Source organism: Symphalangus syndactylus, chromosome 24, assembly GCF_028878055.3.
Source record: "Symphalangus syndactylus isolate Jambi chromosome 24, NHGRI_mSymSyn1-v2.1_pri, whole genome shotgun sequence".
Lineage (NCBI taxonomy): Eukaryota > Metazoa > Chordata > Mammalia > Primates > Hylobatidae > Symphalangus > Symphalangus syndactylus.
Genome location: NC_072446.2, coordinates 44,924,739 through 44,950,674, shown reverse-complemented (window position 1 = coordinate 44,950,674; position 25,936 = coordinate 44,924,739). Strand labels below are relative to the sequence as shown.

General features: G+C 44.8%; 1 protein-coding gene across 2 annotated transcripts in view; it reads right to left on the bottom strand.

Annotated features, from left to right (window-relative positions):
* Positions 1 to 3,870: 3,870 nt before the first annotated feature.
* Positions 3,871 to 25,936, bottom strand: part of ATRN (attractin) — a 186,830-nt gene continuing 164,764 nt past the window's right edge. The window contains exons 26-29 of one of the 2 annotated variants that reach the window (XM_055264937.2): positions 20,864 to 20,942; positions 16,352 to 16,459; positions 11,030 to 11,144; positions 3,871 to 8,266 (exon numbers count right to left, since the gene is read on the bottom strand). In XM_055264937.2, the coding sequence (XP_055120912.2) occupies positions 8,142 to 8,266; positions 11,030 to 11,144; positions 16,352 to 16,459; positions 20,864 to 20,942 (427 nt within the window). In that variant the 3' untranslated portion in view covers positions 3,871 to 8,141. Of the gene's footprint in view, positions 8,267 to 11,029; positions 11,145 to 16,351; positions 16,460 to 20,863; positions 20,943 to 25,936 lie in introns of those variants that run through there. The other variant, XR_010119363.1, reaches the window with a different exon arrangement.

The following is a 25,936-nucleotide window of genomic DNA, read 5'->3' as shown; positions in this document are numbered from 1 at the left end:
AGGTGCAAGGTTGAAGTGGAAACCACTCACCGCCCACCAAGCAAGTCAGGCCAGGCCGTGCTCACAGAACCAGCTCATTTTTGCATGAAATGTGGACACGGGTTGGTGAAATTTCCAGAGGGCTAGGAGGACAGGGGCTGTGCAGGGCTTTAGAAGCAGTTCCTCAACCAGACAGCAGCTTGCAGTGAGCCTGTCATGCTTGTGAGCTGATGCAGAAATGCACGGCCCTGCCTTGCCAGGCTGCAGGGAAGCCCTGGGTTGGAGGATGTGTTGGGAAGCTGCTCTGCTGGGGTCATGTCTCTCCACACCCAAGTGAACCTTCAGTTCAATGCAGAAGAGAGAGAGAAAAATTAAGATGAGGACACACACTAGAAAGTAAAACACACACAAACTCAGAAATGGAGTCTTCAAGGGGCAGGAACCAAACGTGGAAGGAAAGGCTTACAGGGCATGCCAGTGGGCCCTGGCAACTCCATCCAGCACATTTGAGACAGCCATTGGGATCTTCTGGTCTAATCGCTTTCTTGTTTCCAGGACACAGGGTGGAAGGGAATTCTTGTTATACAGCCAGTACCTGCAGGGCTGCAGGGCGTGTGTCTGTTCAGACGCGACCCATACAGATGCCAGGAATGACATTGCTGTTGTTGACAGAATGTCAAAATGACGACCAGCTGGTGATAAGTTTTAAGGAAAACGAAGTTCAGTTTTCCCTTGATGTACATGGTAGTTGCACTGCTGGAAAGCTGGCTGTATATTAAACCAGCTCTCAAGTTACTTTGTGTTTATAACTGAGTTAGGTTCTCCACGCAAACAACTGGGAACAGATTTTTTCATTCTCAGAAATATCCAGCAGGCCTACCAGGTATGCTGCCCCCTCAGGGCCTCTGCATCCCTGTTTGGAATGCTCTTCTCCCAGACCTCCACATTCCTTCCTGCCCCCTCCACTCATCATTCTGCTCAGCTGTCACCTTAGCAGAATGGCTTTCCCTAGACACACTATGTTAAGTAGCAATCCCCCCAGCACTTTCTACCCCCAACCCTACTTTACCTTTCTTCATAGAGCTTATCTGACATTTTATTATCGACTCCCCTGGAGGACATGGAGTTTTCTCTGTTTTGTTCATTGCAAAATCTCTGGTCCTGACACAATGCCTAGCCCTGATGTGCTCAATAAAAATTTGTTGGATAACTAGGTGAATAAATCTAGAGAATTAATTAATTCACTTAAGCAGGGTAAAACAAGATACCTAATTCTACTACTATAGTGCTCTGTTCCACAAAGTCATTCAGGGACCCAGTCTCCTTCAGTCCTGTTGTATTACCTCTTCAACATAAGCCTTCAAGGTTGATGGAGACAGTGGAGGAGACACTGTCACTCTGAATGGCCTTGAAATGACACATCATTGGTGAGGGCTGATCCCAAGGCTCTACCCAGATGCCATGGGCCCAGGCCATGCAGTCGAAGCTGTGGACTCAGGAAGAGGAAATGTGTGGTAAGCATCTGGCCCAGTTTGCTATTCTAATCACCAAAACCAGTTTTGTGCTTCCTCTCCTACATGGGTCACAGACACCCTCTCCTAGGGGGACAATACAAGGTCACATCCCGCCAGACCTCCAGGTGTTGCAGCCTCCCTCAGGTGGCTCTTTGAAGTCCACAATCCTGAATTAACAAGACAACTTACTCCACTTCATACCCAGCAGGTAGTGATGAGAACAGGCAGGACACCCTTCTAAGCCCTCCTGCCCAGGAAGGAGCAGGTGCAGATGCAGCAATTGCTGCTCTGTGGTGTTTTTGCAATCCTGCTGGGCCCTGTCCTGGGCTGGGGGGAGTCCTCACTCAGGCCCAGTTCTGCTCTTGGACCCACATCTGAGCTTGTAAAGCCCTCACTGGACACAGCTTTCACAACCATCTTCCTGCCTGAAGGTGGATTTAAGACTTCCTCAATCACCTTTTTTTTTTTTTTTTAAGGTTTTGCTAATGGTTTCTTAAACTTACTACATCTTTATTTATTTCCAGGCAGGTCCAGGTCAGTGACTACACTCGTGGTTTGTTCCTGGAAACAGTTCTCACGTCAGCTTTTTCTTTGCTTCCTTAACCACATGCCCCTCCCTCAAGTTGGTGGCTTTGCAGTTTCCAGGCTCCAGTGGGAAGACCAGGGATGTTCACCATGAGGCCCAGTCACTGTGTTCAACTAAGTCTCATGGGGCCTTTGTTGCTCACCTGCACCTCTCACTGGTTGGAGACTAGAAGCAGTTGGCTTTTCCAGAACTGCAAGGCCCTGGTTGACATCTTTCCACCCTTTTCCCTTCTGCTTGTAAACTGGCTAATTCTTTCCTGAAGTAAACTTTTTCTCGTGATGCCTCGCCAAAAGCAGCCAGTAACAATCAACACATAGGATGTTTTTGTTGTTGTTGTTGATTCCCCTCAAGTCAAAAAGTCAGCAGACATGGAGTTTGCTTTCCAACTTACTGAGCGAAACAGCCTTACCAGATGTTTTGCTCCGCCTGGCAGGGACCTCAGTTGTCCTGCCAGCTACACCTGTCTTCTCACTGCTCGCCACCTGGCCTCACGCTGAACCAGTGCCATGTACTTAAGGGTTTGGTTACAGGTGCATTGCACTTCAAAGTGCTGATTTGTGTATTAGTGAGAATAAGAAAAGCTAGCTGGTGTAACAAAGCCCCAAATCTCAGTGGATCAGTAGAGTGAGTTTGCTTTCCAGTGACGCAAAGCCAGCAGAGCTCTTACTGATCAGGTGGCCGGCCTCTAAGGGGTGACTCAGGGACCCACAGTCCCTCCAGTGTCTTTAACATGTGGCCCCTAGGAGAGTCCCCTGTGGGAGCATTTGTGTGCCAAGCTTGGAATTGGTGCCCATCACTTCTTCCAAGCTTTCCTTGGCCATGGCTTAGTTTGGTCCCAACCTAACTGCAGGGAGGCCGGGAAATGATGAGCTGTGGGCCCAGTAGGTTTGGGAAACACAGCATTGTCTCTGCCACAGTACCACCAAATCACAGGGTTTCTATCCTGTTACCGTTGGTGGCTCCCACAGCCCTCCCTGGAAGAGTTTCAAGGTCCTTCTCAACTGGTTTGCAGCCACTAGTCCAGCCATTTCCCTCCCTAAGCCAGACCTGAGCTCTGGTGGGCAGGCCTCCCCAGGATCCTGCCGTCACCTCAGGCCCTGGCCCTAGTACCCTGCCACCTTCCCCTATAGGAGTGACCGTCTTGTGTTTCCTCCTTCTTTCAATGACCTCATCCTTCTGGAAGGAACTGTTAGCACTGGGAATTTGCACTCTGCACTGGGGCACTGAAATGCATGACTGACCCATTCTGAGGGCAGGAGCCAAATAAAATGGGGCAGGACGCACAGGAAGCCCCCAAACAAGGCCTTGCCAATGGGAATAACTTCATCAAAAATTCAAGGCCAAGGAAAACACTGGCCACGGTTGAGACCTGTCAGCACACCTGAGATTTAGCAGTTTGGAGACAACCTAGAGGGACATTCAGGAGCCTATGAGGAGAGCACAAAGTGGAAGGATAACGGCACCACTGGAGACAGTGGCGTGGTTAGTGGAGGAGTGACACGCTGTCCATACCTCACTGCTCAGATCTCTCCCTGCCCCCACAGGCCCAGCTGCCCTGTAGGCACACAAAGGCTGTTGTGGAAGGTCTGTGGCTCACAAGCTGCCTGGAGGGGTGTCTGAGGTACCTGCCAGCGGTTTTCACTCTCATCTCCGTAACTGTCAAGTGCTCCCTCTGAGGCAGTCTGAAAACTGGTAAACGCTTTTTTTTCCCTTAAGGTTCTAATGACCAAAATGTAAATATAGGCAAAACAATGCAAAATCAAAATGAAACACTCAGAACAAAAGCCACAATTTTACCAGATCTACTTTTATTTCAGAAGGAAGTTTGTATTATAGTATTTACTTTTGTTTATATACAAGTTCTTCACATTTGTGTTTAAAATGCACAGACCTCCCTTAGTTCTCTTGTTCCTGCTTAAATTAGCTGTTATTTTACAATACAAAAAATACCAAAAAATTGCAGTCCTAAATGTATGTATAACACCCACAATCCCCAGCAATGAAATAGTTTACAATACTTACTCCATATTTACATGAGTGTAATAGATGCTAAATTATACATATTAACAGACTAAGCTTGAATCCAAATAAACGAAATCGTAAATAACTATAAAACAAAAACATTTCCAGAGCCAGAATTAGTTCAACGAAACAGGCTTCACTAGTGTTTAGAATGTTTTGTGCACAAATTCAGTTACTGAAAGTCAATTCCATTATTGCCTTTAAAAGAGAAGGCGCCAATTTTCCTCTCCACTTCAAAACATCTCCTTGTAGGCAGGGTGTTTGACTCTCATCAAGGGGCAATGTCTCTTGGTGGGCCCGGCTATCTAGAAACCACCGCAGTGGCTGAAGCCAAGTTTGGTCAATGGGGTAAACATTTCAGAAAGTAGGCAGGGCATGCCCTGAGGACAGGAGGCCTCTGCCATCCTGGCTCTGTCCTCAGGATGGCCAGTTCTCACAGAAACCACCACAAGGAAAGATCTCCTGGGATGACAGGGGTGTGAGGACTTGGATTTTGTTTTAATTCTAAAATGTATTTTTACACTCAGTCACTACCCTAGCATTAGCTTAGGTTAGTGTTTAGTAAATACTTCTTGAATGGATGGATGAATAAATGAAATAGAAGGATCAAAGATGTTCATGAAAACACCACCATCTCCCAAGGAAGTGAATCAGCCCCTGGCCCCAGTACACCCCATTAAATCAAAGGAGCAGGATTTGCACTGGAAGGTAAAATGCCTCTTCCCACCGGCAGTGCTCTGCTCTTTTTATTTCCCAGGTGTCTCCATTCTTGAATGGCAGGCCTTACCCACGGGTAGTCCAGTACTTTCCTTCTGCTGACAGTCTTCTGTCCAGGACTGCCTTTCCTCCGGGTTAGCTCAGGGGATCTGGGGTTGCCTTTTCTCCACACGGGGAGGCACAGGCTTCTCCCCAGGCTGTGTGCAGGGACGGCAGGAGGCACACAGGAGTTCAGGGTGTGTCAAATTCTCCACGGGGAAATGGGAACTATTTATCAACAAACTAGCTCCCTACTCCCACCCCCAGTTTTCAGTATAATAAACTGATTCCAGGAAACGGTCATTAAAAATTTAGACAAAACTACAAAAAATGGAGAATCCCCTTTTGGAAAGTCTGATTGCCACAGGTTATAGTCTTTGAACTTAAAGACTAAGAGAAACATTTCTCAGGACAAGACTGGTCATCGCTCACTACCCAGAGTACCAAGAGGCCGCCAGAAAGGGTCATGATGTGCTTGCAGGGCCAAGGGCAGCGGCAGAGACACCTCTGCTTCCTGAGTCTCCTCAAGCGTTTCGATTCCCTGCCTGATTTTTCATATGCACTCTGACAGATGAGTCCTGTTTTAAGAAATACCTAATTGGTGCCAGATGCATCTGAACACATCACACAATGGGGATGCGTTTCTTGGGTTTGTTATTCATGTATTGGGGCCTGGCGAGAACCTGGATATCCAGCATATGGCACAAAAACATCTTAGGTGAAACTCAGACATTGTTATATTTAATAAAAATACATGAAGATTTTTTCTGTTTTATGTACACTCCGAATGTCTGAACATTCTGGACACTACTGTATAGTTATGTACAAGTGCAAGGTCAGTGTTGTCTTGACTATTTTAATTTATATACAGGCTCTCTTGCAACGCGCAACATTGCCAGATGACAACCAATTCCTTCTTGGTAACAGGCTCCGAGCCCAGCGCCTCTTACTCCCTGCCATTCCCTTTTTCTGCCCTGAGGCCGGAGAAAGCTGTTTGCTGTTGGTTGCAAAGGAGAAGCAGGTGGATTCAGCGGCTTCCCCACCGCTGGAGCAGAATGAAACTTAACTTGCTTCTTCCTTCCTTTTTAAAAATAAACATTATCTTTTAGGAAAAAAAATAAGACATAACCAGATGGCTGTGGGTCATGGTGCACGATATTTCAAGGCATAGGACTAACACGGGGAAGAGACTTCTTTGGCTAAGGAAAACTGGTCCTTTGAACAAACAAAGAGGATCTTCCTTGTAGGAGGACAATGCCCAGGGGCCTCCCTTTTGCCTTGCCGGGGGGGCCTGTGGGAATTGAGGGGCCAGTCCACTGCAGGCGCCATGGGTGCTGTGTTCTGCAGCAGGGATGGGGGATCTCATGAGAGGAGGGGTCTTTTCTAGAAGGTCTGCTCTTTAACAATAATGTGAAAAAGAAGCTTTATGAGAGGTGAGTCTCAAAGTAGAGGTGTTTCGTGCATCAGATAGTGTTTTATGGTTCAAATTCCTTGAAAACATCTTTCCAGGCAATTCTTCATGGGAGTGGGGTTAGTGTTGGGGAAGAGACAATACTCTCTCTCTAGGCACTGCATTTAAAGGTAAAATCCCACAGTTTTAGCTCTTTTGAGTATTTCTCCAAACTCACAAACTCGAGCATTGCTGTCCAGTGGTCCATCCCAATAGAGTAATGCCAGAGATCCCAGGTTTTGAAGCAGAAGAGAGCTTCTGGGAGGCTGCTGCATAATGCCAGAATACAGAGCACCATAAATGGGGAAAACACAATTTCCAGGCAGTGCCGTCTAGGAGAGGAGCAGGGGACTGTCCCACCCTCTTAAATTTGGTCATTTTCCATTTGGCAGAGTTTTCCCTCCTCGTCCTTTTTTTCCATGTGCTTTTTATCCTTGTCAGCATTTGCTGCCCTCCTCACAGCCACCACCTTGGTCTGAGAGGGAGGGTGGGTGGGTTGAGCCCCTCCTGGGGGAAAGAGGGCAAACAGGTCCTTCTCCAGGCTTTGGGCAGCTTCTGCCTGACAATGGGAGGCTGTCCCTTTCCTGGCATCTCAGTCCACCCCAGCCTGAGAATGAACCACAAGTTCAGAGGAGGCTGCAGGACACACAGCTGCTCTCTGATCCAGGGGTCCCAAGTGTTCTCAGTGCTCTTTTCTGCTCAAGGAAATGTGACATGAATGAGTCCTTTCCTCTGATCACTTAACAGGCCTAGGGTGACACGGGGGTGGGGGCAGGGGGCGCCTTCTTGACAGTGTCCTTTTTGATAATAAAAACAGGAGCTTTCACAGTTCATTCATTTCTGCTTTCCTCTCAACCCTGCTGCTAGGTCAAACGTTCCTTGGGTGAGAAAATTCTTTCCTGGCTGCAAATCAGATTTTAGAAAAAAAGCAGATTGCCAATGGTAGCTATTTAAATTTTACAAGAATGTAGGAATGCAATTATGTAAAAACTTAGGCTTACTAACTTTCCAATTGCTAGATCTATTTAAAGTCTAGGCACTTAGTGTTGTGTGTATGTGTTTGTGTGTGTATGTGTGAGAGAGGGAGGGTGAGATGGGGAAGGAGAAGGACAGGCAGAGAGAAAGGAAGAGAGAGTTTCAAATGGATTAAGACTAAATTAATCAAGTTGCTATAGAAAACTACCTATTATACCAGTTTACATTCAAAGTACACTGTTGACCTTGACATTTAAAATAGCCCCCCTTCTATCCTAGCTTGATATGATCAAAAGAGATGGACCATTATTAATTCTCAACTAGAAAAAAAGGTACTCCCTGGAAGAGAGATAATTGCCTAAATCGTGCAAGAATAAATATCACATCTTTTAAAAAAGATAGCAGGCTTCAGATGAAAACAAGTTAATTCATCTGACTAGTTTTTAAAAGACCATGTTCAAGAACAACTGATGATGAACGTCTACTTGTAAACACTCCATCTTTTGTTTTTTTGCACAGTTGAGACAGTCCCAAGAACAGTTTTCCACAGTGAACCTGAGTGTCATTCCTAGTTCTCTCACTGGCTCTACACCGGCCTCCTCCAGCAACCATCAGCTCATCCCTGGACCTGTAATTAAATCAAGTATTTCCTATGCAAAAGTAAAAGGTTAGATGCTGGAACACAGATGGGAGAAACCGTCAAAGAAAGCTTGTGATCATGCAGGTGAGTCAGATGCTTTGAGGGTTTCCAGTCTTCTGCCCCGCACCGCACAGCCATTTCCCCGCCACGCCCTTCCCTGCAGATGGCTCTGGTGTGCCACTCACTAGCTCGTGCGCGGGAGAGTCCCTGGCCCCAGCATCAGATGCAGGTCCCAGGCTGTGCAGGGGGCTGCTGCTTCCGGTTTCTCACAGCTCCTGACTTCTCCTTGTACACTATCGGCATCTGCTGAGAAATGTCCACCAGGGCGCTGGCCACAGCAAGACCTTGGGAGAACCACAGAGAGAACATACGTTGGGAGCAGCTGGCTTTATTTTGTTTTAAAAAATAATTTAAACATTTATTTTTCAATCCCATGGTGCAAAACAAACAAACCAAAAAACCATAACAAAAAACCCCCAAAAAGGTGCTCATACACAGGGAAAAGTCTTCCTTCCACCCTGACCCCCCCTCCACCTTCCCCTCCATCTGGGTAAATGCTTTCACTAATTTTTATGTATTCTTTGAGGGTATACTTATGCAAATACAAATACATATTCTTCTCCTTTCCCTACTTTTTACATAAAAGGTGTAGTTTGCTTTTCAGCACATCAACCAAGCACAGTGCTCTGCTTGGTGGTGGTAACATATAAATGAGATTGTAGACATGTGCTAAGTGCCCAATTTCTCCTGCCTTCCTCCAAAAGGAGCTGAGAAACAGCAGCACACTTTATGAGGAGATTCAGATTCACCCACATCACTCAGTCAGCATTAGTCACTTCCATTCCATACCACGATACAGGCACGGCAGGCTCTGGGGCCAGGCTTTGGAATAAGCAAGGTTCTTTAACCTCCCTGTGCCTCAGTTTCCTCATTTGTAAAATGGGGATAATAATAGTACAGGGCTAGTGTGAAGAATCAATGAGATTGACATAAAGTCTTAGTACCTGGCATGCATAAAGTCTTAGTATCTGGCACATAGCAACCAACGATCAATGGCAACTACCCTTTATGCTCATCACTGCCCCGCCGCCCACTTTGCTTTGGGGACTTGCAATCCCATTTTCCTTCCTGTATTGGTAACGGAGTAATCTGACATCCATTAGGGAAGGCACAGTTCTGGGGGAGCTGGATTCCTAATACACGTGGGAAATGGCCAGCGCAGGCTCGGAGCTCTGCTGAGACCTGCCAGGAGCTGTGTTAGTGGAGCGTGTTACTTGCCTTGTTGAGCCTGTGAAGGGGAGTGGCGGGGGGGATAGATAGCTCTAAGTGCCTGGCACACAGTGGGGAATGCTCTGGGAGTCTAGAAAAGGGCACCACTTAAAACAGGCGGTACAGAAGGGGCAGCAAGGACGGCCCCACTGTTGGGTGGGTCTCAAGCACTGAGCAGGTGTTTCAGGTGGTTGGGGCATGTCAGGCAAAGGCTGGAGCAGGAAAGGCTACAGGGCTGCACACCTGTCACCTTGCTGCCCCAGCCGCCACCCTGCCCTCAGGGAGCACCAGCCACTGTTTGCTAGGCTGGGTGGTGGCAGGAGACACAAACTGCACTTGAGTGACAGATGAGAGAGTTGTCCTGTCCTCAACACAGGCAAGGCCGAGTTAGGGGCTCAACTCACAAGAATCCCTAGGTGAGATGAAGACAACGAATCCTGGCCGAGCCATGCCAAAAGGCCTCCCTCGTGAAGATACTATAGATCCTAACCGTTCTAAAGCTGGGCTGGAGGATCTTCTGGGTCTGAGGGTGCACTGATGGGACAGTGGAGCTCAGGGCCTGGACCAGTATCCTGGGGCAGCCTTTCCACCAGACACAGGGTTCTCTCTGGCTAAGGTAACTCTGACTCCAGAATCATCTCAACTGAAAGTTGTCTAAAATGATCACATTGAGGCATCCTCCAAAGCACTCTGTAATTAAGTGAGATACTTTCAAAACTGTATTCCATATTTTCTGTCTTCAGAATAAGAGTTTATATAATCATGATTCATATATTTGATGGAGAAGTGTCACATGCATTGGTAAAATATTATGTAGTAGGCTATAAAAATGTTTAAGATAGTTATATGAAAAAAGCAGAATAAAAATTAGATCTTTTTATTTATTTATTTATTTTTTTTGAGACGGAGTCTTGCTCTGTCCCCCAGGCTAGAGTGCAGTGGCGCGATCTCGGCTCACTGCAAGCTCCGCCTCCCAGGTTCACGCCATTCTCCTGCCTCAGCCCCCCGAGTAGCTGGGACTACAGGCGCCCGCCAACATGCCCGGCTAATTTTTTTTTTTTGTATTTTTAGTAGAGATGGGGTTTCACCGTGTTAGCCAGGATGGTCTCGATCTCCTGACCTCGTGATCTGCCCGCCTCGGCCTCCCAAAGTGCTGGGATTACAGGCTTGAGCCACCGCGCCCGGCCAAAAATTAGATCTATGCAATCATTTCAACTAAATTGCTGGCCAGGGCTGGAAAGAACACAGAACAATGAAAATTGGTGGGTTGTGGGATAGCAGAACTGTGCGTGGATTTTCAGACATTTCCTTGTTATTGTTGTGTTTATGCCTTATATTTAAAACAGCGAAAAAGCAAAAGAAATGCAGGAGGGCTAGAAATACCAATTGAAGAAACACCAGCCCAGGGGAGATGGCTGGAAGTTGTGGAGTGGAGAAGGCAACTGAGGAAGAACGTGCAAGGTGAAGGGAGCACACCCAGATTCAGGGGCAGGACAGGGCAAAAGAGACAGGGAAAGAACAGCAGAGGCAAAGGGGGACCAGAAACTCTGACAGCAAAGGAAGGTGTGGTCAAAGGCATCCACGAGCACTGAGAGGCTGGGGAGGCCAGAACGGTGAGGAGGTCCCGGGACGTTTCCCCAGGAAGGGACGATGACCTCGGGAAAACAGTTTTGGGCATATAGGTGAAAATGGGTTATCTCACTGAATCCTTGCCATGACATGGGCAGGCACTGTTGGTTATCACCTTTATAACCTTGTTCTCTAGGAAAGGGAAGTATCCCATGCTTCGCTCCCTCACATGCTTAGAAGGTGTCTTTCGCTGGACCGCATCTACTCACCTGACTGCCCAGGAGGAGGGATGCCACCCAGGCCTCGAGGGAGCCTCACAAACACAGAGAGGACAGCGGCTTTGTTGCCAAAACACGGCTCCAGTGCAATGGGTTTGGGAACAGTCTGGCGGAAGAAAACAAAATTACCTTAAGTGATACTCAAGCTTTAATGTACACAGACAACTTAACCGTCATTTGCGCTTATAAGAACCATCAATTTTAGGTATATAAAAAAGGTACACTGCAGTTTTAAGATAATGAAAAAGGGCAGGAGAGAGCTCACAGTACTCTCTGAGCACCAGCGACATGGATGGTACTGCTTGCTGCCTTCCACTGAGGTCTCACAGTCGCCTTCCAGAGGGCTGCTTGAACTGTAGGGAAGGGGCCACGCCAAGTGGGTTTCTTCTGGATGCTGTACTTTGGCTCAATTTGAAATTCTAACTCATAATTGTAGGTCACAGGAATGGCAGTGGTGAGTGCTTGGTAGATTTGTCAGACAGTTCTACATACCTGGCTCAAACACAGATGCAGATATCATGGAGACTTAAAAAACATTCTATTTTGTCTGTCCTTTAGACACTAAGTAGACAAGCCTGCTGGATGTAAAAGCTTGTAAAAGCTGGTGGCTGACCAAGTGGATTCTTTGTCTACTCTCTGGATGCATTTGGCTCTGGAAAATATGTCTTCATCTTCTGTTGCAGCCTTTAGATGAGATTTATCCTCTATATTAGTTTCTTCTTTTTCCTTTTTCTTTTTTTTTTTTTTTTAAGAATAGAAATGGGGTCTCAGTATGTTGTCCAGGCAGGTCTTGAACTCCTGGGCTCAAGCGATCCTCCCACCTTAGCCTCCCAAAGTGTTGGGATTAAAGGTGTGACCTACCGCACCCAGCTTATATTAGTGTAACAAACTACTGCAAACTTAGTTGCTTAAAACAACACCCACTTATTATCTCACAGCTTTAGAGGTCAGAAGTCCCAGCAAGCTCTGTAGGGTTCTCTGCCGAGAGGGACAGGTCTGTTCATGTCTTCCATGAGTTCTGGGGAATTATCAGCTATCTCCTGAGGTCTCCTAGGCTGAAGTCAAGTTGTCAGCTGGATGGGACTCTTATCTGGAGACTCTGGGGAAGACTCTGCTTTGAAACGCATTCAGGGCTTACGCAGTGGCTCACACCTGTAATCCCAGCACTTTGGGAGACCCAGGAGGGAGGATCCCTTGAGTCCAAGAATTTGAGGCTGCAGTGAGCCATGATCATGCCACTGCACTCCAGTGTGGGTGACACAGCCAGACTCTCTCTCACAAAAACAAAAAAACTTCTGTGGCCACTCCATCTCTAAACCAGGGATGGTGTGTCAAGTCCTTCTCATGTTTCCAACCTCTCTGGCTTCCTCTTTCTGCCACCAGCCAGAGAAACTTTCTGTATCTTAAAGTCAACTCCCTTGTTTCATTACATCTGCAAAATCCCTCTAGCAGTACCTAGAGTAGTGTGTGACTGAATAAACATGGGATGGAAATCTTGAGGGCCACCTTTAGAATTCTGCTGACTATACCCACAAATGTCATCAGTTTCTTCAATTTGGTTGAAGAAAATAATTTCCAGTACCACTCTGCTGTGACAAGGAACTGACTAGATGGGTGAATGGCAGAGGCAGGGAGATCAGTTATGAAGTAACTGCAAGAATCCAGGTGAGAGACAGCAGTAGCCTAGATCAAGTGGGAATAGTGACAGAGGCGGGATACAGTGGCTGGGAAACATTTTTGAACATGGAGTCAAGATTTGCTGATAGACTGGCTGTCCAATGAGAACATGACATCAAGAATGAGTCAAGAACAATTCCACGATTTTGGCCTGAGCAACTAGGATGATGGAGGTGTTATGTGCTGAAAGGCGGAAGGTATGTCAGAGGAGCAAGTTTGAGAAATAAACATCCAAAGCTCAGTTTGGCCATGGCCATGTTAAGATATCCAAGTGGGGACACTGAGTAGGCAACTGATGTTTGTGTTGGAGGCTCATGGGAGCAGTCTAGGTGAGAGGATCATAGTGCTTAAACCTGTGATAGTGAAGATCACTGAAGAAGTGGGTATAAAAGACACGAGAAGGGGACAAAGACAGGGCCTGATGCACACCACTGTCAAAAGATGAAGAGGATTGAGCAAAGACCACTGAGCAAGAACAGCTAGAAGGCAAGTGTGTGGTGTCCTGGAAGAAAATCAAGAAAATGTTTTAAGGAGCAACTAACTGTGTCATATGCTGCTGACATATATCATGTTGTTCAATACTTTAGGCTTGTCTATTTTTTAATCCCACAAATATTATTTTACCAAGATAATGTTTGTTTAGATTTCTATATATGATTATACTTTTATTTACTCACTATTCTTATACTTTAGTCTATCCTACTGGGGGTAATTTTCCTTCATTTTAGCACATCCTTCAGACATTTCTTTTGTGCAGGTCTGCTGGTGGCAAATTCTCAATTTTTATTCTAATTTGAAGATATCTTTATTTCATCCTTGTTCTCAGAAGGTGCTTACTGGGCACACTATTCTAGGTTGGGAGGTTTCTTTCAGTACTTCAAAGACATTCTCCCACTCTCTTCTGACTTCTGAGAAGTCAGCGGTCAGCTTGTCATTCCTTTGCAGGTGATCTTTTCCCCCTTTTTTTTTTTTTTTTTTTGCGATAGAGTCTTGCTCTGTCGCCCAGGCTGGAGTACAGTGGCATAATCTCAGCTCACTGCGACCTCTGCCTTCTAGATTCAAATGATTCTCATGCCTCAGCCTCCCAAGTAGCTGGGACTACAGATGCGTGCCACCATGCCTGGCTAATTTTTGTATTTTTAGTAGAGATGGGGTTTCACCATGTTGGCCAGGCTGGTCTTGAACTCCTGACCTCAAGTGATCCACCCGCCTCAGCCTCCCAAAGTGCTCGGATTACAAGTGTGAGCCACCACACCCAGCCTCTTTTCCCATTTTTAACAAAAATTGTGGTAAAATACACATAACATTTACCAACTTGACTATTTAAAAATATACAGTTCAGTGGTATTAAGTATATTCACATTGTTGTGCAACCATCATTACTATCCATCTCCAGAACTCTTTTCATCTTGTAAAACTCAAACTTTGTACCCATTAAACACTAACTCCCCATTTTCCCCTTCTCCCAGCCCCTGCGAACCACTGTTCTATTTCCTGTCTTTATAAGCTTGACTACTACAAGTGTATCTCTTAACAGCGTAATCATACAATGTTTATTTTTTTGTTACTGGCGTATTTCACTCAGTATGTCTTCAAGGTTCATCATATTGTAGCATGGGTCAGAATTTGCTTCCTTTGGAAGGCTGGATAACATTCCATTGGATGCATAGACCACGTTGTGCTTATCCATTCATCCATCCATGGACACTTGGGCTGCTTCCACTTTTTGGCTACTGTGAATAATGCTGCCAAGAACACTGATGTTCAAATACGTCTTTGAGACTCTCCTTTCAGTTCTTCTATGTATAAACCCAGATTGCCAGATCATATATAATTCTATTTTTAATTCTTGGGGGAACAGTGGTACTGTTTTCCACAGTGGCTCCATCACTTTATACTTCCATCAACAGTGCACTAACGTTCCAGTTTCTCCACGTTGTATGTGATACTTTTTCTCTGGCTGATTTTAAGATGTTCTCTTTGTCTTTGGAGTTACACAATTTCATTATGAGAAATCCAACTTGTTTTCTTTCCTTCCTGCCTTCCCTTTCTTTCTTTAATCATGCTTACAATAGGTTTTGCTTCTGGAATCTGTATATTCATGTTTTCCATCAGTTCTGGAAAGCTATCATCTCTGAATATTGCCTCTCCTTTGTTCTGGGATTCTGGAAATACATGAGTTGGATCTTCTCATTCTATCCTCCACATTCTTAGTATCTATTGTACTTTCTATCTCCTTGTCTCTCTGAGCTGCATTCTGTGTACTTTTTTCAGATTCATCTTCCACTTTGTAAATTCTCTCTAAAGTCTGATATGCTGTTTAACATGTAAATTGAATTTATTAAAAAAATTTCAACAAGTATATTTTTCATTTCTAGAAGTTCCATTTGGTTCTTCTTCAGATCTGCTTGGCCATACTTGACTCTCATCTTTATGATTTCATCTTTTATTTCTTTAAACATTTCATACACAGTTATATGATATTCTTTAGATTTCAATTCTAACACTTGGAGTCCTGTCCACATCAATCATCTGTTGTTTCTGCTACTCTTATTTATGGTGGCTTGCCTCTTGTCCCTGGTGATCTTTAATTACTTCATCTTGATCTGTGGGACTCCAACAGCACTGAATTGAAGATGTTTTTCTATAGAGAGGATTTCCATCTATTCAGGTGGGTGTTGTGTTTACCATCTGGAACCACTTAGGACAAATCATGGTTCTGGTTTTGGTTTATGGTTTGTTCTTTTTAGGGTAGAGAAGGAGAGTATTCCCTGGAGATTTTACCTACTTCCTGTGAGCTCAGTAACATTTTAAGTAAGTATGTTTTATTCAAGATACATACCTATTTCTCTAGCGTATCTTAAATATTCCATCATTTTGCCCAAGGAGAAAGTCTTACCATTTTCTTCATCATTTTGGGGAGGGGGGTGATAAATATTTTCCACAGAGTATTAATACATAGTGTATTATCATTTTGCTGCTTAAAAAATTCCCCAAAATATAAAGAACAACAGGCTGGGCGTGGTGGTTCACACCTGTAATCCCAGCACTTTGGGAGGCCGAGGTGGGCGGATTGCTTGAAGTCAGGAGTTCAAGACCAGCCTGGCCAACATGGTGAAACCCCGTCTCCACTAAAAATACAAAAATCAGCTGGGCGTGGCTGCGCACATCTGTAATCCCAGCAACTCAGGAGGCTGGGGCAAGAGAATCGCTTGAACCTGGGAGGTGGATTGCAGTGAGCCGAGATCACGCCACTGCACTCCAGCCTGTGTGACATAGTAAGACTCTGTCTCAAAAAAAAAAAAAAAAACAAACAAAAAAACAATGATTCGATGTTCAATGTAGCTCTTTTCAAATAAAAGTTTTGTATGCCACAGAATACTCAATAGAAAAGCAGACAAATCATTTAGATTTTAAAATCCCCTGAACACAAGACTGCTCAGTGACATGAAACAAAGATTGAAAAAAAAAAGCAAAAGAGTACCCAGCAACTTCAGGTTTTAACTTATTGTTAAAAAGAAAGAGAGGAAAAAAAGGAGGTAATGGAATAGGGCTTTTGCTCTCTCTGGTTTCCCAGACTCAGGAGCCTAAGTTTTAAAAAGTCAAGTTATAGGGACTTCTGAGTCACATTCTCACCTTTATACTCCCCCCAATAAGATCAGGAGGCTCCTCATCTGTTTCCAAAGCGACGTTTACGGAGGCAAAGGGACGGCTGGCCATCTGTTGCATCTCTCGAAGAAGTTGCTGATAAATAATATGGCAAAGCCATTAATGGAATGAGTACCGAGGGGGTTTTATTAGTTAATGCTACATGTTAAAAACACCTCATCCTCCCTGATTCAAACAAATCAAGTCCAAAATGATACTTTTTAGACTTGATATTAGATAACATTAGGGATTATTAAATTTTGTTGGATGTGATAACACCATTGTCCTTATATTTTTAAAAAGCCCCTGTTAGAGATACATATTAAAGTACTATGTTTATTGCAGCATTATTTACAATAGCAAAGACTTAGAACCAACCCAAATGCCCATCAATGATAGACTGGATAAAGAAAACGTGGCGCATATACACCATGGAATAGTATGCGGCCATAAAAAAGAATGAGTTCATATCCTTTGCAGGGACATAGATGAAGCTGGAAGCCATCATTCTCAGCAAACTAACACAGGAACAGAAAACCAAATACTCCATGTCCTCACTCTTAAGTGGGAGTTGAACCATGAGAACACATGGACACAGGGAAGGGAACATCACACACTGGGGCCTGTCAGGGGTGGGGGGCAAGGGGAGGGAGAGCATTAGGACAAATACCAAACGCATGCAGGGCTTAAAACCTAGATAACAGGTTGACAGGTGCGGCAAACCACCATGGCACATGTATACCTATGTAACAAATCTACATGTTCTGCACATGTATCCCGGAACTCGAAGTAAAATAAGAAAATAAAGATAAAAATAAAAGTACTGTGGATTTAATGCTATGATGTCGACTTGTCAAATACATAAAATGGTGTGGCCCTATCTCCTCGTATTTCTACTACTAAAGTCAGGCTTGCTTTCTTCCTTCTGAAACTTGCACCAAGGATTCACACAACAACAAAAACCTATGCCTCATTATTCGGCAGATAGGAACTGAGAGAACCCTTCCTTCAGAGAGGTGGTATAAGCTAAAAACATAAACAAATGTGAAATTTTGCAGAGGAGAGGGACAAACAGGGGCTCGGGATTTAGGGAGGCTTGATGTGAACTCCTGCTCCAATAGTCTACAGCTGTGTGACCTTAAGAAAGGTGTTTGAAGTCTCTGGGCATCAGTGCCCTCCCTCTGAAATGTGTTCCTAGCCCATAAGGTTGTCACTGGGATCAAATGAGATAATACAGCACAGTGCCTAGCACATGGTGAACGGCCGTTCACATATCTTTAAGGATATTAGAGATCTTCTGAGCATGATGCTGAAGCTTTGAGGTTATGCCTTGGGAGACAAGTAGGCCTTACTTCAAACTGCCTCCTTGGAACTACTATAGAAGACAGAATCTTGGCCTGGATAGATATGGCTCTGTTCTAGAACGGCATTTTTATGATAAGTATTTTCTTAAAATACCAACATTCTTACATTTTATAAAGCTGTAGGTCCATTTACTCGACTAATGCAGCATTGTTCCTTGGGGTCTGTGCTTAAGTGCTGGGGTCACAGTAAGACAGGGTTCAGGAGGCAACGTGTGTAAAAGCACTTAAAACCGGGGCTAGTGTGTAGCAAGGACTAAACAGTGTCAGCCGCTACTACTATTGTTTTAAAAAATAACATCACATCATTGCTTCTACAGTTCTGAGAGGGAATAAATAATGGCTGACATTTTAGAAATGATGAAATATATTCTGAATGGTCAGCTTCACAGTTACAGAGAAATTCCAAATCACATGGGTAAAATCATAGTTTATTAGATGACCAACTCCATACTAAACACATATATATATTTTAATCTTTTTCCTATAGGCTGTGCATCTTACTTTCTCTCATGCACACTGCAAACAATTTCCAGTTGATTGTTCAGCTTCTGTGTTATTCATTTATTTTTTGATATACTTAAGCCTTCATTTTTATGCAGGCAAATCTCTACTATATTGTTTTAATAACTTTATACGAAAATAATAATTTTGTTTCCTTTCCAATAGTAACAACACTTCTTAGTGCCCTTTCACTGAGTGCACAGTCTAGAACATCCAGCACAAAGCTGAGTGACTGTGGGATTAAACAAAGATAATGAACTTGGGCTGTGAAGACAGAAGTCCCTAGTTAAAGCCTCGTTCTGCCTCTTAGTTAATTATGTGGTGTAAGTCATTTCACCTTTCTGAGCCTCAGTCCCCTCATCCATAAAACATAGCTAGGGACAATACCTGTTTCATAGGTTTGAGACGAGGATTAGTTAATCTATGTAAAACCACTTAGAACTCAGTGCCTGGAATTTTTAAATGCTCAGATGTCAGCTCTTGTTAAAACTAACTTGCCTGAATACAGCCTCTGGTGTTTGTTTTATCATGAATGATGCTGGTTATCCAGATATTCTTCATAGCGTTAAAAAGGTATTTTTGATTTTACTGTGAGTTTTGTTTTCAAATTAGGAATGGATATTGAGTTTCAATAAATGACAAAATGATTTCTTGGCCTCTAGGAAGAATTCAGGTGTTATTTTTTCCCCATTGATAGGATATATTCTTTTTTTGACATGATATATTCTAATAGGTTTTCTGGTATCAAGTGACTCTTCCATTACACTGCAATTAGACTGCTGCATATACATTCACTATGCAGCTGCCCTTTGTATTTTGGTGCTACCTTTGTCAGGTTTTGGTACCAAGATTTCTGTGTATAAAATCAATTTGGACTCTTTCAAGCTTTCCATCTGTTCCTTTGCTTTACAGATTTTAGAAACAATTAATTCTCATAAGCACTCAGGGAGGAATAGGCTGTCGTAATCTCCATAAGCTCATCTCAACCTTGAAACTCCCTGGGTCTAACGTCCTTCTTGGAGAGAGTAGCACTCAGACAAAGTTTTCAACTCCTATCTTGATAACTGGTTTACTGTGGCTTCTTACTTCTTACTCCATTGTGAATAAATATACATTTAAATTGAAAATATAGTTTTTTCAGAACATCACGTAATTCATTAGGATTTTAAAGTACATCAGTAACACAGCTATCTAAAAAACCCACTGAATAAGCTATCCCCTTATTTAAAAAATAATAATAAAGAGTGTGCAACATTCCCTCTACGATAACATCATCTGTATGTGGGTCAGAAAAGGTGGTACTGTGGCCTACAACAAGAGGCCCATATCCTGGAGCCTGTCTTAACCCTATTCAGACATGAATATCCTATCAACAGTGCTGAGTGCTTGTGAGTTGTGATTTTAGATACTTCCCTTCTCTTCTAAATCTTATCTATAAATACATTTTTATATAGAAAAAGGCATGAGTAGATCCAAAAAAACCCCAGACAGCTTCTTTGTCTAGATCTTATATACATGTGAGCATTTCCATTAGCAACAATGCAACAGGCATGACTAAATGAAAGGCAAAGTAATGATGGAAGTGAAAGTTGCAATAAACAAAGTTTTTATGTTGTAATTATTTCAATGGTGGTTATTTTAAAAATATTTATTTATTTATTATTTCAATAGGTTTTTGGGGGAACAGGTGGTGTTTGGTTACATGAATAAGTTCTTTAGTGGTGATTTCTGAGATTCTGGTGCACCTATCACCTGAGCAGTGTACACCGTACCCAGTGTGTAGTATTTTATCCCTCATCCCCCTCCCACTCTTTCCCCCGAGTCCCCAAAATCGACTGTATCATTCTTATGCCTTTCCATCCTCAGGGCTTAGTTCCCACTTGTAAGTGAGAATATATGAAGTTTGGTTTTCCATTCCTGAATTATTTCACTTAGAATAATGGTCTCCAATTCCATCCAGGTTGCTGCAAATGTATATAAATATATATATATATACACACATACACATATACATCCCACATTTTCTTTATCCACTCATTGATTGATGGGCATTTGATATGTTGTAATTTTCAACCAAGTTTATTTATTTAAATTTGTCAACTGTAAATATTTGCTTATTACTTTTGGAATGAAGCTCTGGAAACAAGTCAAGACTTATTAAAAAATAAAACTCAAAAACTTAACTACACACACATTTATCTTTCCTTGAATAATGAAAAATTTTTGAGATGCTTAAATGTCTGATTTCCCTCTCCCATGAAAAGTTCTTGTGAAGGTGGTGCCTAATCACGTGGCAGCTGTGCTGTGCTAATAAGCCCTTGGATCTTTGGCCTCAGTCAGGACTTGGGCTCTGGTCGGAAGGATAAAACTGGCATTTCTAAGTCAATACCAGAGTTTCCTTTTTGGAAAGTAAGACCCTGTGGTGCAGAACTAATTACACTTTATGTAGCACTCATCTACGTCTACTGACCATATGCTGCGGAACCATGGACTGCAGAAAGAGCCACATTATTCCTACCGTGGAGATGTCTGTCTGTCCATTACCACTAAATAGCTAAAAGCCACTTGCTTAAGAGAAAAAGAAAGAGAAAAAGCTCTTCCAGGGATTCTTTAATCTTTACCCACTGAAGCTTACCTCTCTACGTCTGGAGGCCCAACAACTTTGTTTGATCTTCCAAACCACAGCAGCCACCAGGAGCAAAGAGAGGAAACAACTGTGAGAAAGGAAAGTACTGAGTTATTATCCCAGCCCCCAGAATCAGCTCCATCATTGCCCACACCTCAGGCCAGGCAGTGAAAACAGCTCCCAATTGCCACCTCCGGGCTCCCTTCTGATGCTTTGTCACAACAATGTGCCGGTTCAGGAGGCAATGAGTGAGACAACTTCGGTAAGCCAGGCTTCCTAACCAGGCCTCTAGACTGTATCGTTCCCATGTGGTACTCAGAGAGAGCCCTGACCTTCCACTCGGCTTTTATCAGAATCGCCCACAGTGGCTTATCCCAAATAAGAAAAGTAATTCTAAGATAATTATAAGAAATATTAGTCATGCTGTTTATTCAAGTTAGCAAATATTTACTGGTAAAATCTAAGAAGGTGAAAAAGTTAATTATTAAAGTAACAATCAACTTTTCATAAAGGAGAGGCAAACAGAAGAAATGTGTGTAATTATTAGTGTATATTCAATATTTTTACAAACACATATTTTTAAGTAAAATAAAACACATTTGAAATGATCAAACCCAAGGCAACAACTTTCTTAAAAATATTAAGAGAAAATAACTCCCAGTGGCCTTAATAGTTGCAGAGGATTTCAATGCTCTCTCATGTATAAACCAGGTGTGGAATGATTTGAAAAGCTACAGTGATGGCAAAGAGAATAGCTGACTTGCGGTTAAAAGGAAGAATAAGCTTAACAAGTAAAAAAATAGATAACTGCTATAACTGCATTTTTACTCATTAACTTGTAAAAGGGGCTAGCTACAGGGTATTTTTCCAGAGTGCTACATGCAGACATAAGGCTCTCTGCCAATGTCATCAAGGTACTCTCTTGCTGGCTGAGCTCTGCGTTTGTAGGATGGGGTCAGCTTCATGAATGGCACCTCAGTGCACCCAAGTGCTGACACCAACACAGCCCTCCCGGGCTGGCTGGAGAGAGGGGCTCTAAGATGCTAGGATGACTGAACTGCCCTTATCTCAAGGCTTCCTCAAGGCTCACTGCCTCCCTAAGGGGTACAAGGGTGCAGACCCCTCAAATGGGTGCCCTGACAAAAGGCAATTCGATAAGATTGCCTTCCAGCCCCCCCAGGATCATCACTTGGTGTAAAGTCTTCATCTCTAGGCCTCTCTGCTATCAGGACACTGCCAATTCTTCTCTCTGACAGTCTACATTGTCATTTTTTTTGAGACAGAGTCTCGCTCCGTCACCCAGGCTGGAGTGCAGTGGCACGATCTCAGCTCACTGCAACCTCTGCCTCCCAGGTTCAAGTGATTCTATTCTCCTCTTTTAGCTTCCTGAGTAGCTTGGACTACAGGTGTGAGCCATCACACCCAGCTAATTTTTGTATTTTTAGTGGAGATGAGGTTTCACCACGTTGGCCAGTCTGGTTTCAAACTCCTAACCTCAAGTGATCTGCCTGCCTTGGCAAAGATTACAGGCCTCACATGACTGGCCTACGTTGTCTTTTTAATCAATACTTTAATTGGGTCAGGTCCTATTCTAGGATCATGGAAAGCACTGATAAACACAGCAAAGACCACTGTCCCATGGAATTTACATTCCAGCAGGTGGAGACAAACAGTAAGTAAATAAGCAAATTACGGAGCATGCCAAAAGGTAGGTAAGTGCTACAGAAATAAAAAGATGGTTTATAGTATTCTCTGTTGGAACCAACCCAACAACGATAGACTGGATTAAGAAAATGTGGCACATATACACCATGGAATACTATGCAGCCATAAAAAATGATGAGTTCATGTCCTTTGTAGGGACATGGATGAAACTGGAAAACATCATTCTCAGTAAACTATTGCAAGGACAAAAAACCAAACACCGCATGTTCTCACTCATAGGTGGGAATTGAACAATGAGAACTCATGGACACAGGAAGGGGAACATCACACTCCGGGGACTGTTGTGGGGTGGGGGGAGGGGGGAGGGACAGCATTAGGAGATATACCTAATGCTAAATGACAAGTTAATGGGTGCAGGAAATCAACATGGCACATGGATACATATGTAACAAACCTGCACATTGTGCACATGTACTCTAAAACCTAAAGTATAAAAAAAAAAAAAAAAGATGGTAAGAGCAAGGGGTTCTGGAGTACCAGTGGCACTCCAGAGCAGGATGGTCAGAGTGGGTGGGCCTTTCTTTCTCAGAAGGTGACATATGAGCAAAGACTTGGAGAAGGTATGGGAGGTGGCTCATGGACGCCTGCAAAAGTGCATCTGGAAAAAGGGGTAGTCAGTGCAAAGCCCAAGGCAAGGCCATGCCTGGGATGGCTTGGGGAGCCTCAGGAGGCCAGCATATTTGGAGTGGGGTGTGTAAGGCCAGATATAAAGGCAGAGAGAAGGGTGAGGGTGAAGGGCAGATCATGTGGGGCAATGCAGGCATTATGAGGGCATTGGGAGAGAAAGAGCCAGTGCAGGTTTTTACACAGAAGTGTTGTGATTTAACATTTGCTGAGAAGACCACTAGGGGTGCAATGGCATTATCAGGGAGACCAGCAGCTTAGGTGAGATGATGGTGGCTCAAACCAGGGCGGTGGAAGCAGGGGTGTGAAAAGCACTTTGGAATCTGGACATATCTGGAGATCCATTTTAGACATGCAGAGCCCTAAGATATCTACTGGACAGCCCAGGGGGGATGCCCTGGGCAGATATTCTAACTTGGAGGCTGGCTGCCAGGTCTGGGCTGGACATGGCATTTGGAAGGCATCAGGATATATACGGTATTTCAAGCAATAAACCTGGCCACGGTCACCAAGAAAGTGTATACACATAGATGAGAATGCCCTGGGGCCACCCTAACAATGAGAAGTTGAGGAGAACAGGAAGAACCAGTAAAGAGGTCTGAGAATAACCTTCTCAGTCTTTCTTGGCTTCCATGCATAATCCTGATTTTTGTTATTTTTATTCTAATAGATAAACATAAAGAGGCAGCAAATCCACAAGGAAGAGCATGAAGCCAACGGGAACAGCTTCTAAGTTGGTCAAGAGCCTGCTGCTGCTGCTGAGAGGCGAGGACCCTGGTATCACTCAGAAGCCTCTCTTGGGTCCACCAGTAATACAGTCTGTGCCTGCTTCCCTCAAGGCCTCAGGGAGGGTGAGAGGGCCCTTCTGTATTCAATAGAGATCTGTTGACAACACCCGTTACCCAGTTCCTTCTACTTGCTGCTCCAGCTACAAGAAGCGATAGAACAGCAAGCAGGGGAGAGTCTCTTATTTCCCTCTTTATAGAGGCTCCTTCCTGAGGCTGGAAAAGCACCTCATTAGGACACAAAGAGGTCTCAACAGACTGTGTGAGGACCTAGAGTTTACTTCTCTGTGTGCTGAGTCTGGAAATACTTTTTCTAACTCACCTTACATTGATTTTCTCATTTGAATCATCGAATTTCCCCCCGACTTTTGTTCTCTTTTCCATATATTATATGAGCCATTCTTCAGAGTGCTTAGGATTATCTGGTACCTTTCCCCTTTTCCTTAGAGGCTCCATTTTAAATTCTTTTTTTTTTTTTTTTTTAGGTTTTTTTTTTATTATTAATTTTTTTTGCACACATAAACAATAAACATTTTCTAAAAAATACATACAAACAAAAAGATGCGTATCAAACATATTAGGAAGGTTGCACATGGGAAGTCGGGGAATAAAAATGGGGGGTGGGAGTTAAAATAAATGAGAGAGGGACTTTATATGGATCAGTGATAATAACTCAATCTTCTATTTGACAAAGAAGAGGGAGAAGGAAGAGGAAGAAAAAGAAAGTGGGATAAAGGATCAGAAAGGGAGGAAAATAGAAAAAATTAGAGTATGACTCCAGGGTAGACCGGTTTTGTTGTCACTGAGTTGGTTGGTTGGTTTGTCGGCTGTATTTTTCATGCTTCGCCAAGTTGGCCAGACTGGTCTCGAACTCCTAGCCCGAAGTGATCAACCCGCCTCGCCCCCCAGAGTGCCGGGACCACAGGCGTGAGCCACCACGTCCAGCCCCCACATTGCCCCTGGCCTCCGTGGTAGACCTCCCAGACGGGGCGGCCAGGCAGAGACGCTCCTCACTTCTTCCCAGACGATGGGTGGCCGGGCAGAGGCGCTCCTCACTTCTTCTCGGACGGGGTGACCGGGCAGAGGCGCTCCTCACTTCCCAGACGATGGGTGGCCGGGCAGAGGCGCTCCTCACTTCTTCCCGGACGGGGCGGCCGGGCAGAGGCGCTCCTCACTTCCCAGACGGGGCGGCCGGGCAGAGGCGCTCCTCACTTCTTCCCGGACGGGGTGGCCGGGCAGAGGTGCTCCTCACTTCTTCCCAGACGAGGCGGCCGGGCAGAGGCGCTCCTCACTTCCCAGATGGGGCGGCCAGGCAGAGGCGCTCCTCACCTCCCAGATGATAGGTGGCCGGGCAGAGGCGATCCTCACTTCCCAGACGATGGGTGGCCGGGCAGAGGTGCTCCTCACTTCCCAGACGATGGGTGGCCGGGCAGAGGCGCTCCTCACTTCCCAGACGGGGCGGCCGGGCAGAGGCACTCCTCACTTCCCAGACGATGGGTGGCCGGGCAGAGGCGCTCCTCACTTCCCAGACGGTGGGTGGTCGGGCAGAGGCGCTCCTCACTTCCCAGATGATGGGTGGCCGGGCAGAGGTGCTCCTCACTTCCCAGACGGGGCGGCCGGGCAGAGGCGCTCCTCACTTCCCAGACGGTGGGTGGTTGGGCAGAGGCGCTCCTCACTTCCCAGACAGTGGGTGGCCGGGCAGAGGCGCTCCTCACTTCCCAGACGATGGGTGGCCGGGTAGAGGTGCTCCTCACTTCCCAGACGGGGCGGCCGGGCAGAGGCGCTCCTCACTTCCCAGACGGTGGGTGGCCGGGCAGAGGCGCTCCTCACTTCCCAGACGGTGGGTGGTCGGGCAGAGGCGCTCCTCACTTCCCAGACGGGGCGGCCGGGCAGAGGCGCTCCTCACTTCTTCCCGGACGGGGCGGCCGGGCAGAGGCGCTCCTCACTT